Source organism: Microtus oregoni, unplaced genomic scaffold (assembly GCF_018167655.1).
Source record: "Microtus oregoni isolate MIOR12 unplaced genomic scaffold, Mior012 000017F_ref0000208, whole genome shotgun sequence".
NCBI classification, from domain to species: Eukaryota; Metazoa; Chordata; class Mammalia; order Rodentia; family Cricetidae; genus Microtus; species Microtus oregoni.
Genome location: NW_024543076.1, coordinates 5,286,044 through 5,303,599, shown reverse-complemented (window position 1 = coordinate 5,303,599; position 17,556 = coordinate 5,286,044). Strand labels below are relative to the sequence as shown.

The following is a 17,556-nucleotide window of genomic DNA, read 5'->3' as shown; positions in this document are numbered from 1 at the left end:
ATGGGAACCCTGAGAGGTCTCAGCTGGTAACGACACTTCCTACGAGTTCACTCCCTGAGTTCACATGATAGGAGAGAACAGACTTCCACAGGTTGTCCTCTGACCTCCGCACACATGCTGTGGCACACACACAACCACACATTCTCTCTAACTAAATAAAGCTAATTTTTTCATAAAGAGGGAGGAACATGTTGTCCCTGAGTTCCCCATACCTTCATATGTGTCATTAAAAGAGTCCTGGCCTTTTGTTACAGTTGAACACACAGTGACCTTAAAATGGACAGGGGCCCAGGACCTGGACCCGCGCAAGGCAGAGTCTGTGGTAGCGCCCTCTCTGTTGCTGGGCCCGGGCTGTCAGAACCCCACCTGACCCAGAGCCTTTATTCCTCTTGGACTCTCGTTCATCTGAAAATAATCTGGGGAAAGGCCTGCCCCTGATTTCCAGGGAGGTGACGTTAGGTTCCCTTTCTCTTCCTCTCTCCAGGTGCCAAGCTCTCCTGATGAAATGTTTTCTGCCCCACTGGGCTCCCAAGGCAGTGTCTGGTGCTGTTGATGCCCTTGTTGGAACTTTCCAGAATGGATAGCCCCCCAAAGCTGACTGGAGAGACCCTCATCGTCCACCATATCCCTTTAGTGCACTGTCAAGTCCCAGACAGGCAGGGCTGCGGGGTGGCAAGCGGAGGCAGCGGGAGCACAAGACCCCAGCCCTTCTGCCCACCCGAGCTGGGCCTGGGACAAGCTGACTCCCTGCTATACAACAGTCTGCACTCTGCCCCGGGGGCATCTACACGGTCTTCAGACAGCATCAAGAGTAGGGGTCGGGATGGCCGCGGCCCTGGAGCTTCCAAACGACACAATCCCTTCTTGGTGCAGGAAGGTGTGGGTGAAACAGGACTTGGTGACCTGTGTGACGACAACCCTGGAGAGAGTGCCACCCAGCAGTCCTTCCACCTGCACAGCTCCAGCCAGCCCACCTTCCATCTGTCTTCTTTCCAGCTGCCATCATCGGGCCCTGGCCTGCGCAGGCCGTGGGGCGCAACACGCAGTCGGCCTGGCGTGGTGGAGGGGCAGGAACGGGAGCCAGCAGCAGCCTTGGGGACCCAGCAGGGCAGCACCAGCCCCTGCTTCCAGCCAGAGCCGGACTCTGAGACCATGGAGCTGGACGAGTGTGGGGGACCCGGTGGGAGTGGCAGCGGAGAGGGAGCCAGTGATACCTCTGCCTTTTCCTTGGAACAAGAGTGGAAGCTCAGTTCAGACGAATCCCCAAGAAACCCTGGGCGCTCGGGCTCGGGGGCTCAGCGCTGCCATTGCAGCAGCGCCTCCAGTCAGTCCGAGGCTGCCGACCAGTCCATGGGCTACGCCAGTGACTCGTCCTGCAACAGCTCAGACGGTGTGCTCGTCACCTTCAGCACCCTCTACAACAAGACGCACGGCAGCTCCCGTGCCACCCTCAACTCTGTCCCTCAGTCCTGCAGCGACTCTTCCTTCTGCAGCCAGTCCGACCCTGGAGCCTTTTACCTGGACCTGCAGCCCTCCCCAGCTGAGTCGAAAATGTCGTGTGAGTCCCACCACCCGGAGACTGGGGACAGGGAGGAGGGCTGTGGTTGTCCTCATGCCTCGTCCCCGGAGCTCGATGCCAACTGCAACTCCTACCGCCCACACTGTGAGCCCTGCCCGGCTGTGGCTGACCTCACAGCCTGCTTCCAGAGCCAGGCCCGCCTTGTGGTGGCCACACAAAATTACTATAAACTTGTCACCTGTGACCTGTCCTCGCAGTCCTCCCCAAGCCCTGCTGGCTCTTCCATCACCAGCTGCTCTGAAGAACACACCAAGATCAGTCCTCCACCAGGCCCTGGCTCGGAGCCAGACCCCAGCCAGCCCTCTGAGTATTACCTCTTCCAGAAGCCAGACATCCTGCCCGAGGAACAAGGAGGAGTAGCTTCCTCGACGGAAGCAGCAACTGCCATGGGCCCCACTGTACTCGAAGGGCAAGTGTACACAAATACTTCACCCCCCAACCTAAGCACTGGCCGGCAGCGCTCTCGAAGCTATGACCGGAGCCTGGAGCGCAGCCCCACTGTCCGCCTGGGCTCGCTGGAGCGCATGCTAAGTTGCCCAGTACGCTTAAGTGAGGGCCCTGCAGCCTTAGCTGGGCCTGCTTCCCCACCCAGGAGAGTTACCTCTTTTGCTGAATTGGCCAAAGGCCGGAAGAAAACGGCACCAGGCTCTGGCTCGCCACCACTTCGGGTGAGCATCGGAGACTCCTCCCAGGACTTCTCGCCCATTCAGGAAGCCCAGCACGACAGGACGGGCCCACTTGATGAAGGCACTCGATGCAGCCACAGTCTGCCAGCCATGCCCTTGGGGCCAAGCCTGGACCTCCTTGGCCCAGAACCCTGGTCCACCCAGCTTTGTCAGGGCGCCCAGTCCAGCGAGATGCCACTTCCTAGCCTCAGAGCTGCTGGGCAGGGCCCCTTGGCCCAGCTGATGGATCCCGGACCTGCTCTCCCAGGGAGCCCAGCCAACAGCCATACCCAGAGGGATGCAAGAGCTAGAGCTGACGGTAAGGAACTCAGAGGACGCCAGGCTATGCATCCACTCTATACCAGCCTGGACCTCGTTCCCCGGGGGTGGAGACAGGAAGAAGAGAATACCAAATAGATGGGTCACTAGGACTTGGAGTCTGGTACCCTGGGAAACCCTAAAGCTAAAGTACAGGCCCTTAAACCAGAAGTGCTAACAGGCAAGGTGTGTAGCCAGTTAGACACACAGAGACTTACAGTGCTTGGGGCAACTGAGGGACATGTCCCGCAGGGAGACTGCAGTGGAAAACGGTGAAGTCAGTTCTTTGATCATTAATGGCAACCCTGCACTTAGAACCTGACGTGGCATGTGCCTCTGGAAACTGAGGCAGGAGAATTGCTTGAGGCCAGCTAGCATGGGCAACAGGTGAGATCCTCCTCTTTAAGAAAAAGAAAACGGAAACTTCAGAACTGACCATTGCCCTGACCTTTCAGCTCCCTAAGCCAGTCCCTTCATTATCAATTGCATTTCAAGTAATTGCTTATACCCCGATCTGTCCTGGGGGTTCAAGTAATTGTGTATACCCCGGTCTGTCCTGGGGTGCTAGCCAGGTAACCTGACCTGGAGGGGTTCCAATGAGGGACAGAAACAAAAGGCGGCCACTCAGGTACCAAGGTGGCTGTGTAAGGTTTGAGTCACCCGGAGCAGTACAGTTAGAATGGTGGATTGGGAGGACAGAACGGTTTACATTGAAGCTCGGTCTGGAAGAAAGGTTAGGATTAGATTTTGTACTTTCTTAGAATCTGATTCTTTCCAGGAACTGCAGTAGACTGATTTAGCATAACCACTAGGATGGGGAGAGCCCCGCAAGGGTTAGCATCAGAGTGACTGTGTTGTTACTCTTGGTCTGGTTTTCTTTTTGCTTAATGGCACGTTTTGACTTGCACTTCTAGAAAGATCCTTGGTGGTTTGGGTGGAAGGTGTGAAGTGCCTTCCTGATGGGAGAGACTGCTGACTTGAGTGGTAGTGGGCCTCTGCGAGTTCTCAGTCAGCTCTTGTACTTCTTGACAGCCCAGCTGGGGCTCCACAGTGAGACCCTGGGCGGGGCGGGGCGAGGTGGGGGTGGGGTGGCAGTTAAAACTGATCGTCCAGGAAGAATGTGTGGACTTGCCAGGTAAACAGGAAGAGAGTCTGACCAGAGTGTGATTTAAGGGCTAAGCAGAGCAACCCTAACGGTCAGTGGGGGATGCGGCTGGACTTGATGGGTACATCCTGCAATCCTAACATTTAGGAAGTGAAGACAGGAGAGTCAGGAGTTCAAGATTGGGCCAGTGAGATGGTCAGGCAGGTATAGGCACTTAAGAGTCCACGCTCAGCAACCTCATGAACTCCCTGGAACTCAGCGCTGAAAGGAAAGTACCAACTCCTCAGTTGTCCTCTGCTCCCTCACTTGGGCACACATACAGTGATTAGTAAAATACGTGCTTTAGCCAGGCACGGTGTCACACACCTTTAATCCCAGCACTCAGAGGCAGAGGCTGGGGATCTTGTGCCAGCTTGTTACACACACGGTGAGTTTCAGACCAGTCAGGGCCACATTGTCTCAAAGTAAAGGCAGTCTGGAGAGGTTAGTGATTAAAGCGCCTGCCAGGTATCACAGTCCCCACCTCAAAACTGCAGATGCCACAAATGCCTGGTGGTGTAGCAGCCCACCTGTAACCCCGCCCAGGACAAGCTAGCTGTCAGTACTGACTATCCAAGAGCTCTGGGTTTGATTGAGCCATCCTGCCTCAGTGAATAAGGTAGATGAGTGATCAAGGGTGATTCCCAGTATCACTCATACATGTGCAAATGTGCACATACATACTCATACACGTTCTCATACGTGTGCAAGCATGTACACTACATACCACATAAACAAAAATGGAAAAATGAAAAAAGAGAGGGAGAGAAAGAGAGAGGTAGGAGAGAGCCATTAAAGTATTTTTACTATACTAAAAAATAATTTTAATACTTTTTAAATTTAAGTATTTTTATTGTGTCAGTGAGATGGTTCAGTTGAGAAAGGTGTTGGCTGACAGGTTGTTCAATCCTGAAGTCCACATGGTGGAAGGAGAAAGGCAGGGTCTTCTCCATCCCAGATTGGCCTCTAGCTGTGTAGCCAAGGACAACCTTGAGTTTCTGATTCTGCTGCCTCCACCTCCTGCTGGGATCATGGGAATGAGCCTCTAGATTTATTCGGTTCTCAGGACGGGCCAGGGCTTCCTGCCTTCCAAGGCAAGCACTCTACCAACTGAGCTCTGTCCCCAGTCCCCATACAACCTTTGTATCAAAGTCGTGTGTTGTCCCATAATCTCCAGTGAAATGCCACAGGTTCTCTTGACTGTGCACATGCTTCTTAAAATCTGAACCAACAGTCCATCCAATGCATGGATGACCCAGGAAGAAGCTGAAATGCCCCCCCCCCCAGAACCTGAGCAGCAGGGTCCACATTTAGTAAAGGAGCTTGTCAAATCTTGATAGAACAAAACTAATAAAGCAGAGGACAAAGTGAAATTTGATTTGTAAAGTCTCCTTGAGTTGATTTTGGGCCAGTAACTGATTGCAGACCCATGAGTCAGCAGTTTCGAAAAGCCCTGCACAAAGGTCACTTGACGGGCTAGGGGATTGCAGGGACAGCCCACCCCTGCTTTGAAAGCCTGAACACTCGCTTCCCATGGAGCTCTGCAGGCGACATTTTAAGAAGGAACTAAGGAACTAGGGCTGCTTCTCCCAGGTACACGACATGTGGCGTGATCTCTGCCTAGGATTTTCTTAAGAATCCTCTCATAGGAAAGTGAGAGAACTTGTTTTGGGTCCCAGGGGTAAAACTAACACCCGTTCATTCCTCAAGGTGATCTCCCTTCTAAATTAATCTTATTCTTCTGCCTCATACCATATATTGGGAATAACAGGAAGGATTTTGGTTTTGGGAATAGGATCTCCCCATGTAGCCCAGGCTAGCTTCAATTTCAGATACCCCTGCAGAGGACAGTGTTTCCTTAGAGGGTAGGACTAGGTATATAGTCCAGATATGCTTTACTAGGACTAGATAGACAGTCCTGATATGCTTTACTAGGACTGGATAGATAGTCTGGATATCCTTTATTTTATTTTATTTTTTTAAAGATTTATTTATTTATTTATTTTTTTAATTTTTATTATTTATTACGTATACAGTATTCTGTCTGCATGTATGCCTTCAGACCAGAAGAGGGCACCAGACCTCATTACAGATGGTTGTGAGCCACCATGTGGTTGCTGGGAATTGAACCCAGGACCTCCAGAAGAGCAGACAGTGCTCCCAACCACTGAGCCATCTCTCCAGCCCCTGGATATCCTTTAAATGGGTGCTGATAAAGCTCTTGTTGTAATAAAGCTGAGAAGACCCAGTCAGCCTTGAAGTGTGATAGTGGAAGGAAGGCACCCCTAATGGAGAAAGCCGTACTTAAAAATGGGGCTGAAGGAAGAGGGGGGGATAAGGTCAGGACAGCCCTTGGCCTAGTACAGCAGGGACTAGATTCAGCCCCTGGTTGGGAGAGGAGAGTCAGAATGGCTACCCAATCTATGGTGTAGCTATGCCTGAGAACCTCATCTTTATTCTTTGAGCACTAACCACGGAAGATAAGACACATTAATTTTTTAAGAAACTAGGTTTATAAAAGGTGTTTTGAGACAGAGGAGACTGGACTGAATCAGAAGTAGAGATTCATTCATTTAACTGTTCATTTCCTGGACCCTGGAGATACAATGACCAGTAGGGATTTGGCCCCCACTTTGCTGGGCCGCTGTGAAGAGTTACAGCGCAAGCACTTGGAGAAAGAAACTTCCCATGCTTTACAGACGAAATGAGACCAGGTCAGAGGGCTCCTTGGCCAGGGGGCTGGGCGGGAAGTATGGGGATGAGATCTCGGGCAGACGGGACAGCAGGATGGCTGCGAGTGTGCTGTGGTGAAGGACTGGATGGAGTTTGGCTAACACAGCAAGGAGAAGAGCACAGTGGTCTCTCGGCAGGATTCTGAACGCTTCTCTGAGGCTGTGTTCCCTCATGACTCATCGATGTAAATAAGAAAGACGCACGGCAAGCCCAGCCTGGTTCACGCATGTGTGATGTGGTGGAGCACATGGCCCCAGAGCCAGAGTCTGGCTTGCCATTTCCTAGCTGAGTGATCTTAACCTGGGACGATGACTTAATGTCTCTAATTTTAAAATTTCCTGATCTATGTGTGGCAGGTGGCTCATACCTATAGTGCCAGCACTTGGAGGTTGAGACAGGAGGGTCAGAAATCCAAGGCCAATCTTGGCTACAAAGCAAGATCCAAATAAGCCTGAACTACATGAGATCCTGTCTCAAAAAAAAAGGGAAAAAATTCTTGATCTGTGGAGAAGTCCTGCCTCTTATAGTGGTTGAGCCACGCCCAGGGTTTTAGGTCCTGTAAGGGTTATGGCGCCATCTTGTGTTCATTCAGATATCTGCAGCATCTGCTGTGACCCCTGCAGTTGCTCTGGACCAACTCAGGCACACTGACCTGGAAGGGGCCCCAGGGTTGGGGAGCACATTCCTGTGCAGGAAGAATACACATGGACACTGAGGTTCTTAGGGGATCATGGAAAAGCGAGAAAGTGGGTGCAGAGCATCATAGCAAGTCTAAGTGTCTTGCTGCTGTGTGCTCAGAAATGGAGTATGTAAGCAAACTGAGTGGAGACGGGTGAGAGCTTGACGTCAGCAGCATCTTGACACCGAGTCTGCGACGCTTACAGTCTGTGAGCCTTCCCACCATCGAGAGAATGGAGGCATCAGGATAAATGGGCTGAGCTGATAGGTGGGTGGCGGTAGGGTCCGAGTGTCTACCCGGACACGGAGAACCTGATGGGTGGATGGCGGTAGGGTCTGAGTGTCTCCCAGGACACGGAGAAGCTGATGGGTGGATGGCGGTAGGGTCTGAGTGTCTCCCAGGACACGGAGAAGCTGATGGGTGGATGGCGGTAGGGTCTGAGTGTCTTCCCGGACACAGAGAAGCTGATGGGTGGATGGTGGTAGGGTCTGAGTGTCTACCCGGACACAGAGAAGCTAGTAAGTGGATGGCGGTAGGGTCCAAGTGTCTACCCGGACACAGAGAAGCTGATAGGTGAATGGGGTAGGGTCCGAGTGTCTACCCGGACACAGAGAAGCTGATAGGTGAATGGGGTAGGGTCCGAGTGTCTCCCAGGACATGGTTTGGGGACTGTCTTTCTAGCGAGGCTGTTTTTGTTTAAAATGAAAGCAAAGCCCGTGGCAAGATGATCTGAGATAAGGAGATGAACTTAGTGCTGGGAGCTTGGGCATCTGCGTGAAAGTCTGAAATCCAGCTCCCTTTGCAAGGGAGAGCATGTTCAGTGTGAGGAAAGGTCTGGGCCTCTGACACACCCTAAGACCTTTGGAGATCAGAAAGTGGAGAGGCAGAAGGCAGTCCAGACCATAACAGATAGGGAAGGTCTTACAAGAAGGAGCAGTGCCCCCTCCACCAGTGTGGGTCCAGCAGCCCAGGCTTGCCCACCTTTCCATCGGGTATCATATGGCTGCTCTTGGTGTTCCCTCTGGCTCAGTCCTTCTCCGTCCTGTTGCTGCAGGGGGTGGCACTGAGAGCCGACCAGTGCTTCGCTACAGCAAGGAGCAGAGGCCGACCACGCTGCCTATCCAGCCCTTCGTGTTCCAGCATCACTTCCCCAAGCAGCTGGCCAAGGCCCGTGCCCTCCACAGCCTCTCCCAGCTCTACAGTCTCTCGGGCTGCAGCCGTGCGCAGCAGCAGCAGCAGCCTGCCTCACTGGTTATCCCCACCACTCAAGGCCCAGCTCCAGCTCCCTCCGGAGAGCCACAGCCATTCACACCCCAGACCTCCGGCAGGGGTGCCAGAAAAGCTGGGCCTGAGCCGGAGACCTCAAGGCCGTCACCCCTGGGAAGCTACTCCCCTGTCCGGAGTGCCGGCCCCTTTGGGCCCAGCACTGATTCGTCCACCTCTACCTCCTGCTCCCCTCCTCCAGAGCAGGCCACAGCAGCAGAAGGTCTCCCCGCATGGAGCCACCCTCGTCCTTCCATGCGGCCTGCCGCCTCCCAGCAGCCACTGAAGGAGGACCAGAAGATTCCAACCTTGACTGAGTACCGGCTTCATGGCACAGGAAGCTTGCCACCTCTGGGCTCCTGGAGATCTGGCTTTTCCCGGGCAGAGAGCCTGGCTCGAGGAGGTGGTGAGGGCAGCATGGCCTCCAGGCCCAACAATGGTATGAGCTTCATCTGTAGCCCAATCCTCCCACTCCTTTGAATGGCTTCTTATGTGTTCAGTGCGGGTCACACCCACAGCGTCTGGCGTATTTGCCACATCTTCTCAACCCTAGCATTTTATATGGGCCCCTGGGTGGATATGAAATGCCATCTCCTAACTTTGCCTCCTGCCTGTTCTGTCCCCAGCCAACCACCTATCCCCTCAAGCCCTCAAGTGGCGGGAATACAGGAGGAAGAACCCATTAGGACCACCCGGTTTGTCAGGAAGCCTAGATCGAAGGCCACAGGAAGCTCGGCTGGCCCGCAGGAACCCCATCTTTGAGTTCCCCAGTTCTTTTGGCCCTGCCAGCCATCTGAATTACCGGCTGAACGGTGCGTGGCCGCGGTCCCTGGTATCCCAGGACAGGCTGGGATGGGCTTGGAAAGGGGTCAGTCAAGAGGGTGGAGGACACCCAGCTGAACTCTCGGGATGAGCTTCAGGATAAGGTTTTTCTTTCCTTTTCAGGTCAGGTAGCAAAGCCATTACCACTGATCTGCCCTGACCTCCAGGACCCCTTCTCCTTAACTGAGAAGCCTCCAGCTGAGTTTTGTCTGTCTCCAGATGGCAGCTCAGAGGCCATTTCCATTGACGTACTTCAGAAGAAAGGTTTGTATCAACACCAGCCTGGTCCAGGGGTTCTGCTCTCACTATGCACTGTGCCTGGTGCCCTGGCTAACCCTCCAGAAGGAATCTGTGGGTGTTAGGGTGTTAGAAGATTGTGTGGCGTACTGCGCGAGGGTCGTATGTCAGGAACCTGAGAATCGGCTCCAGCCCTTCCTTCGGCAATGAGAGAGACGAGGGTCATATGTCAGGAACCTGAGAATCAGCTCCAGCCCTTCCTTCAGCAATGAGAGAGACTGATCCATAGTTTCTAAAAATTCACAGGAGTCTGGTGTGGTGGGAGGCAGGGGCAGGTGGATCTGAGTTCAAGGCCAGCCCGGGTAACACAGTGAGACCACCTCAAACTCCAAACAAACAAAAAAGTCCCTAAGTGCTGAAGGTATGGCCACCTGGGTGCACACGTTGGTGCCATCTGAGAAGACGAGGACAGGAACACGCTGTTAGCAGCGACCAGTGACCTCTGGGCAACATTAGGGAGATGCTGGGGAAGGAACCAAGCATAAGTGTGGGCAAAGGGCAGGGCTGGCAAAGGAGAAGCCGCAGCTCCTTGTAGCAAGTGAGACATAAAGGGTAGAGGGCGGGGAGAGCCCTCTGTGGGTAGAGCATGGACAGTGGATACAGATGGTCAGCCTCCCAGAGTCTTGAGACCAGCACAGTCACCCCAGCTCCTTCCCCGCAGGGCTGGTGAAAGCTGTCAACACTGCCGTGGACCTGATCGTGGCCCATTTTGGCACAAGCCGGGATCCTGGGGTCAAGGTAGGCTGGAGCTCTGAAGAGCTGAGCTGTGCCCTACAGACTCTGCTGTTTGTATCCAGGGATGGAGATGGCCAGAGGAAACTATGTGTGTGTGTGGGGGGGGGGGCTGGCTAAGTGAGAACCAGGTCAGGCTCCTCATGTTGTCCTGTGATCTGCAGGCAAAGCTGGGGAACAGCTCTGTGAGCCCCAATGTGGGCCACCTGGTTCTGAAGTACCTGTGCCCTGCCGTCCAAGCCGTGCTGGAGGACGGGCTCAAGGCCTTTGTTCTAGACGTGATCATTGGACAGCGAAAGAACACGCCTTGGAGTGTGGTGGAGGCTTCCACTCAGCTAGGTAGGGGCCGGACTGCGACTCTGGGCTCCAGGCTGAATTCAGAGCTCCAGAGACTAGAAATGGATCTCCAACCCTGTCTCCTTCACAGGCCCATCCACCAAGGTCCTGCATGGTCTCTACAACAAAGTCAGCCAGTTCCCAGAACTCACCAGCCACACTATGCGCTTCAACGCCTTCATCCTCGGCCTGCTCAAGTAAGTGTGTAGGACGCAGGGTCTAAGCAGCTAGCACCACTACAGCTCTGCATCCTCTAAAGGGCCGGCTGCTGGGAATGAGGCAGTGTTTATGCAAGGCCTCAGCATGCCTTTACCCCACCTCACTGCAGCCTCTCGGCAGGCCCTGCTTTCTTCCTCTGTACACACCCACAAGCCCGTCCACTTTCACAGGCCCATGGCCTGGCCTGTTTAGAAACTAGCTGGTTTCTCAGTGTTCAGGGTCGTGCAAACTGTGATCCTCTCAATCCCAGCTCTGCTTCTAAATCCCGCCTCAGAGCATGCCATAGAGTAGCATGTCCCACCTATCAGCCCGGTCTTTACCTTTGGCCCAGAGCAGCCTGTCCTCACTCAGCAGTCACTGCTGCCCCATTCCAAGAAGAAACGACTGACTTGTGAATTCCATGTCCGCCCCACTCCCCACACCCTCAGTGACTTTCCAGAATTACATTACAAGGTGAACCGGCAGCAGCCAGCCATAAATGTCCATCTGTATTTCCTCCCTGTATCTGACCTCCTGCGTTGTCTGACTGTGTTCATGTGAGACTTAACCTTTCACCTCTCCCTCTCCAGCATCCGGTCCCTGGAGTTCTGGTTTAATCACCTGTACAACCATGAAGGTAAAGCCACAGCCTGCTCCCACTCACCAGCTAGAGGGGGAGGGGAGGGGAAGGGAGGGGAAGGGAGGGGAGGCCCACCCACACTTTCATTCTCAGAGTCTGGGGCTTCTCCTTGACCCAGAGCCATGGAGGTCCCAGCAGACTTAGGCGGTCTAACAGCTAGGGTGGCCGCGAGCCCCAGCATTTCTCTCTGACCTCTGACCTCAGAGCTGCCGCTTTAGGTGACAGATGCATGCACTGCACGCTGCCGCTGGCTTCGTGTGAACTGAAGTGGAGCACAGCCTATGCAGAAGCATGCAGACCTCGCCATGTCCCTCTCAGACCAGGTCCCACTTCTGTGCGTGACGTCTCCCTCTCTTTCCCTAGATATCATCCAGACCCATTACCAGCCCTGGGGCTTCCTGCGCGCTGCTCACACAGTGTGCCCTGGCCTCTTCGAGGAGCTGCTGCTGCTGCTCCAGCCGTTAGCCCTGCTGCCCTTCAGCCTTGACGTGCTGTTCCAGCACCGGCTGCTGCAGAGCGGGCAGCAGCAGCGGCAGCACAAGGAGCTGCTGCGCGTGTCCCAGGACCTGCTGCTCTCTGCACACTCGACACTGCAGCTGGCCCGGGCCCGAGGCCAGGAGGGCCCTGGGGAGAGGGTGAAGGGTGTGGGCGCCTCAGAAGGTGGAGAAGAGGATGAGGAAGACACGGAAGAGGCGGTTGTGGCCGGGGGGAGCTCCGAGCACGCCAGGTGGACCCGAGGGGGTCAGGCGGGCTGGTGGTACCAGCTCATGCAGAGCTCCCAGGTCTACATCGATGGTGCTACCGAGGGCTCTCGGTTCCCTCGCAGTAGCAGCGCTGGCAGTGAGAAAAAGAAAGGGGTAGGCAGTGGGGGGCCTTCTCAGGCTCCACCACCACGGGAAGGTGTAGTAGAGGGGGCTGAGGCCTGTCCTGCCCCCGAAGAGGCCCTTGGCCAAGAAAGGGGCTGGCCTTTCTGGATGGGGAGCCCCCCTGACTCCGTGCTAGCTGAGCTGAGGCGGAGTCGAGAGAGGGAAGGGCCTGTTGCGCCACCAACAGAAAATGAAGAGGGGACGGAGCCTTCCTCCGGAGGCATCAAATGGGGACACCTCTTTGGTTCTCGGAAAGCTCAGCGGGAAGCCCGGCCTGCAAACAGGTGAGAGCTGCTGGCATAGACGGTGGTGTGGCAAGCCTGGTCTAAATCTGGACACAGGCAGAACCCGAATCTGTCTCCTCCCCCTTAGGCTGCCTTCAGACTGGCTGAGCCTGGACAGGTCTGTGTTCCAGCTGGTAGCACAGACAATGGGGTCCCGTCGGGAGCCGGAGCCCAGGGAGAACCTGCAAGAGTCACAGTCTCCAGCCCTGCCCTCCAAACCTCCGTGGTACGCCCAGGGGAATGAAGTATTGGGGAGCTTGACCGGCTTCTCAGAGGCCTTCTCTGACCTCCGTTCGTTGTTTCTCCAGCGAGGTGCAGGCGCTGTGCCACCATCTGGCCACAGGCCCTGGACAACTGAGCTTCCACAAAGGCGATGTCCTGCGGGTGCTGGGACCAGCCGGAGGAGACTGGCTGCATTGCAGCCGGGGCCCTGACACAGGCTTGGTACCTCTGGCCTATGTGACATTGACTCCAACTCCAAGTTCACCACCTGGAAGCAGCCAGAACTGAGGCCTTATGCATGCTGGTGGCCTCAGGGACCCTGATATCCCCAAGACTCAAGAGTCCGAGAGTTCTTCCCAAGCCCTTAGGCTTGGCTGCAAAAAGTAGACTGAGAGCCGGGGCCACGTACCCCTGTGCTGGCACCTGCTCCCCGTGCTCAGTATTAATTACTCCTCCTCAACCTTCCCGGCGACTCTGTCCAGACCTCCACTCAGGAGAGGAGGGGAGGACACAGCGCTGGGCTGCCAAGATCTTTCCTGGCCCATCTGGGCCAATACTTCCGTGGGTGTAGACAAGTCTCTGGAGGGAGGTGGCCCAGAGGCCATTTGTGGGTTTACTAGGCCGAGTGACAATGAGGATGGATAAACAGTATTGGGGCCCAAGCCCCGAGCCCCCCATGCTGTAAACAGACAGTGACCAGTGCCTGGTCGTCAGAATAGGAGGAGGAGCTCAGGCTTCTGTTTATGTATGTATTTATTTATTTATTTATTACGCCTATTAATAAAAAGGTGCTCAGCCTCCAAACTGTTTTCTTTGTGCCCCTCCCCCTACCTGCCTCTCTTCCTTCCAAAAAGATCGCCAGGATAGGACAAAAAGAGAGACCTTGAAATCCTGGTACTTAAGCCAGGAGCTGTTTCTGAGTGGTGCTGAGGCCCAGAGCATCATGGGTGAGGTGCCCAAATGTCCCACCAAACTGGAACTTATACCCTGTGTGGCCAAGAGAGTCTGTCATGTGTAGGCAGAGGCATGAAAATTCCATCTAATTCCCAGCCAGCTGCGTGGACTCCAAACCGCCCTCTGAAATCTGCTCTCACCTCTCTCTGAGTGCCTCGGTTTCCTCTCTAAAGCTAAATCACAGAACCTGACATCCTCCTTATCTGTTTATTCCAGTTCCCCAAACCACCCCCTCCACCCCACCCCCACCTCCAAAGCCTCTCACCTGGCACATAGCCTCCATAGTGAGGAAGGAGACCCAGGTTCTGGAAGTTGGGCCTGGGGAGCGGAGAAAGAGGTTTGGGATCCTTCTGCACTCTGCCCTTTGAGCACTTCTGCCCAAATTCCTGCAGTGCCTGGTTGGTGAGCACGGGAAAGCTGGAGCCAAAGAGGAAGCGGGCACGGGGCACGTAGCCAGTGAAGCCTGGGAGTAGGGGGAGATGCTGAGTCAAGACATCCTGGGGATCTCCCCATGCCTTTGGTCGTTACCCACGTCCACTCACCTGACATGAAGAATTTCTGGGGATCTGTGTCATCCATGGAGTACGGGGACGTCTAACAAGAGATGTTAATGAAAGAAAAATAGGATTCTAAGTTCAGGCTCCCAGGAGACAGAGCTAAGTTCAGGCTCCCAGGAGACAGAGCTGGCAGCCAATCCCCATGTCCATAGACTCCCGCCCCCATCACTAGCCTTCCCCAGCTCACTTGGGCCACCTCCTGCTTCAGCTCGGGCTCCTCTGCCTGGGGTCCTTGGTCTTTCTCAGCCTCTTTTCCTCCCCTGGCCTCCTTTGACAGCTCATGACTCTCCTGCTGCCCCTGCCTTTGTGTAAAGTTATTCATAGCTTCAGCCCAAACCTGGTTGCAGTTCTTGGCAAACATGAACTGTGCCTGCGGTATAAAACCTAGCAGAGAGAATGGTGTTCAGGACACACCCTGTGGGGAGGGGACCCCGTTCAGGCCGCCATACAGACCTGTATACCCAGGGACTATGCTGGAGCTGAGCCTTTCATGCCCGCGCCTGGGAGGTAGCCTTCCCCTGGAAATCCCAGGAGATCTTGGAGACTGGATGGGAGGCAGAAGCTTGCGGTGAGCAGGAGGCCAGGCTAGGCCAGGAGGGCCTCGAAGGAGCTGACCAGTCACCTGCCCGTAGGTCTGGCCCATGCTGTACCGAAGCAGTGGGCAATGTCCAGTGTACCTGAAGCACAGGACCGGCCCCTTAGCTCCACGACTGTCACCGTCATCCTGACACAGGCACAAAACACTGCTCTTGTTCTGTACTTGGAGCCAGTGTTTGTTTCCCGCTCTGTGTGTTTCTTTATAGACAGGGTCGCTGTGGCCCAGGCTGACCAAACTCCTTCTGTTCCTTCTGCGCCCCACCCCCTGCTGGGATCAGGCAGGTACCAACCACCCCTCACCCCCAGCTTTAGTCTATAGGTCGTTTTCGTTCGTTTGTTTTCCCTACTGGAGACTGAACCTAGAGCCTTGTGCATGCTAGGTTAGCATTAAACCACTAAAGCTGCTACTTGCCCCCCCCCCCAGCGTTTCCAGGCCCCCTGCCTGGGTTTGCAATCCTCCCGCCCTGCTTCTACCCCGTTTCTGTGGAGAAGACAACACAAACCTTGGTTAGACCCAGCTATTCTGTGCCCCTGTTCCCCTTTCCATACAACACCACAGGTACCCCCGTTCTCAAACCAAGATGTCAGCTTGACCCAGGGTCTAAGTGAACCAACTCCCATCCCCAAACCCCTGTTCCCCAAAGCAGGCAGAAGAGCGCTGTGGGAAGGCTTACCCTGGAATATAGTGAGGATTCCGAGGGCTGAGTCCTGGGATGTCGGTGTTGACCACAGCCATGGAAACCCGAACAGTTCCTTTTATTTCCCTTCCAGGAGGGGACTCTGGGCCATGTGTACTGTGTCCAGGGCTATGGAGCCAGAGGAAGGGGTGGGGCTGAAGGTGGAGAAGGGAGGTACTGGTGTGGAGATTGCCTGGGCAAAGCCAGCAGAGCCAGAGAGGAGCAGACTTCTTGGTCTGCCCTGGGACTAATGCCATCCTGTCATGTGGGGCAAGGCAGAAACTGAGGGGTACACCTGCTTCACTGCACCCTAAGAAAGCTGCTAGGTGGGAGGTGAGGGGATGAGAGAGACCATTCAGCTCTGTGTCTGAAGACTTCCTGCTTAAGGTCCTCCCTGGCTGAAGAGAGGTGTCTGGTGCCCCAGGAGGCTTGTGGAAAGAGCTGGGGTTTGTGTAGAGAGGCCTCTAGGAGACCGAATGGGAGTTCCACAGGCCTCTGGGTTCGACTGAGTCACTGTCCCCTCTCACAGCTGCAGGTGGCACTGTTTACCCCGCCCACTCTGAAGCCCAAATCAACATATACAGGTGTTTATTTTTCCAATGCAAGACTCCTGTGCACATTCACTGTGTTCCTCTTTAAAAGGGCCCTGCCCACCTCCCATCTCTCCCTCTTTCTCTCTGTCTGTCGGACTCTCAATCTCTCCCTTCTCTCCTGCCGCTCCTGTCTCCCGAGGCCGGTCTCCTTCCCCGCTTTTCCCATTCACACCCCCCCATAAAAACCCTCTACCTGAGCTCTGACACACGGTGTCTTTCTCTCACGTGCTGCTTTTTCTAAATCACAACAGAAAGGGTTTAGGAGAAAGTATGAAATTGAGAACTGGAAAGGTTAGATTCAAAGCTAAGGATTAAAACAAGGGTGTTTTTTCTCAGGGGGCGTGGAGACTGAAGATAGTCTCCTGTAGCCTAGACTAACCTCACACTGTGTAGCTGAGGGTGACCTTGAACTGCTGGTCACAGGCTCGGGCTAGAGATCAATTTTTCTGCTGTAGAGACTGCCCCAGATAGAATCGGGGTACCAGTGAAGTGAGACCACACGCTTAAGCCGTGTGGCTCAGTGGCGGGTCACCTACTTTGTGTGTACAGGCCCTAGGTCAAATCATTAGCACTGCAAATGTTTTTAAAAAGCAGAAACAGTCGGGCGGTGGTGGCGCACTCCTTTCAGGCGGAGGCCGAGGATCTCTGTGAGTTCAAGGTCAGGCTGGTCTACAAGAGCTAGTTAGTTCCAGGACAGGCTTCATAGCTACAGAGAAACCTTGTATCAAAAAAAAAAAAAAAAAAAAAGGAAGAAGAAGGGGAGAGAAATAGAGACTTAGAGACTAAAGAATCAGGAGTGTAAGACCACCCTTAACATCCTTAACTACACAGCAAGTTCAAGGTCAGCATAGGTGGGCTGTTTAAAAAAATACCATAGATAAAATAAAACTGTTTTAAACAGAACAGAGAATAATAGCATAGATTTCAGGTGCTTACCCCAGATGACACGAGACAAGGTAGATGCGCTGCTGTCAAAATCCCAGCTTCTCTTTGGAACGGTGTTTTCATACTGTGTGTTATAATACATCACACTAAACAGGTCAGTGATAAGAGTCAGACTCCAAAAATGATACTGATGTATCCGCGACACGAGACCCCCAAACAAGACCACCACAGAGCCGGTATCTGATGCAAACACAAAGGAGTTTAATTGATTTCAAGCTTGAACTTGGTCCACTGTCCAGCACTCTGGCCTAGCGGGTGGAGGAAAGCAGGCTTGAGCATTTACAGATTAATGTTTACATTAGGGAAAACCACAAGGGAAACCCCAGGTGGCTCACAGCCTGGTCAGAGGGTCTTGGGGTAACTGACATTTAACCTCATTGGTTACGGTGAGGGAAGTACAGAGTTGAAGAGTAAAGTAGTTAAAAATACATCAGGCGTGGGTGAGACATGTGGTC

The 17,556-nt window shown here is 54.1% G+C and overlaps 2 protein-coding genes across 6 annotated transcripts in view; one reads left to right on the top strand and one right to left on the bottom strand.

Moving 5' to 3' along the window:
• The window catches only part of Rusc2 (RUN and SH3 domain containing 2), a 51,318-nt gene extending 37,743 nt beyond the window's left edge, over window positions 1-13,575 (top strand). For all 5 annotated transcript variants that reach the window (XM_041667483.1, XM_041667484.1, XM_041667480.1 and 2 more), the window contains 11 exons: window positions 485-2,563; window positions 8,173-8,820; window positions 9,008-9,193; window positions 9,327-9,467; window positions 10,162-10,238; window positions 10,397-10,571; window positions 10,660-10,765; window positions 11,357-11,403; window positions 11,770-12,556; window positions 12,645-12,782; window positions 12,865-13,575. In XM_041667483.1, coding sequence (XP_041523417.1) covers window positions 553-2,563; window positions 8,173-8,820; window positions 9,008-9,193; window positions 9,327-9,467; window positions 10,162-10,238; window positions 10,397-10,571; window positions 10,660-10,765; window positions 11,357-11,403; window positions 11,770-12,556; window positions 12,645-12,782; window positions 12,865-13,066 — 4,518 coding nt within the window. In that variant the 5' untranslated portion in view covers window positions 485-552 and the 3' untranslated portion in view covers window positions 13,067-13,575. The remainder of the gene's footprint in view (window positions 1-484; window positions 2,564-8,172; window positions 8,821-9,007; window positions 9,194-9,326; window positions 9,468-10,161; window positions 10,239-10,396; window positions 10,572-10,659; window positions 10,766-11,356; window positions 11,404-11,769; window positions 12,557-12,644; window positions 12,783-12,864) is intronic.
• A 62-nt stretch (window positions 13,576-13,637) lies between these two features.
• On the bottom strand, window positions 13,638-17,118 carry Fam166b (family with sequence similarity 166 member B). Its single transcript, XM_041667485.1, has 7 exons — window positions 17,093-17,118; window positions 15,561-15,718; window positions 14,743-14,966; window positions 14,477-14,673; window positions 14,275-14,326; window positions 13,998-14,195; window positions 13,638-13,765 (listed from the first exon to the last, which is right to left on the bottom strand). The coding sequence occupies exons 2-7, from the start codon at window positions 15,620-15,622 to the stop codon at window positions 13,677-13,679; spliced, it is 822 nt and encodes a 273-aa protein (XP_041523419.1). The 5' UTR covers window positions 15,623-15,718; window positions 17,093-17,118; the 3' UTR covers window positions 13,638-13,676.
• Window positions 17,119-17,556: the final 438 nt, after the last annotated feature.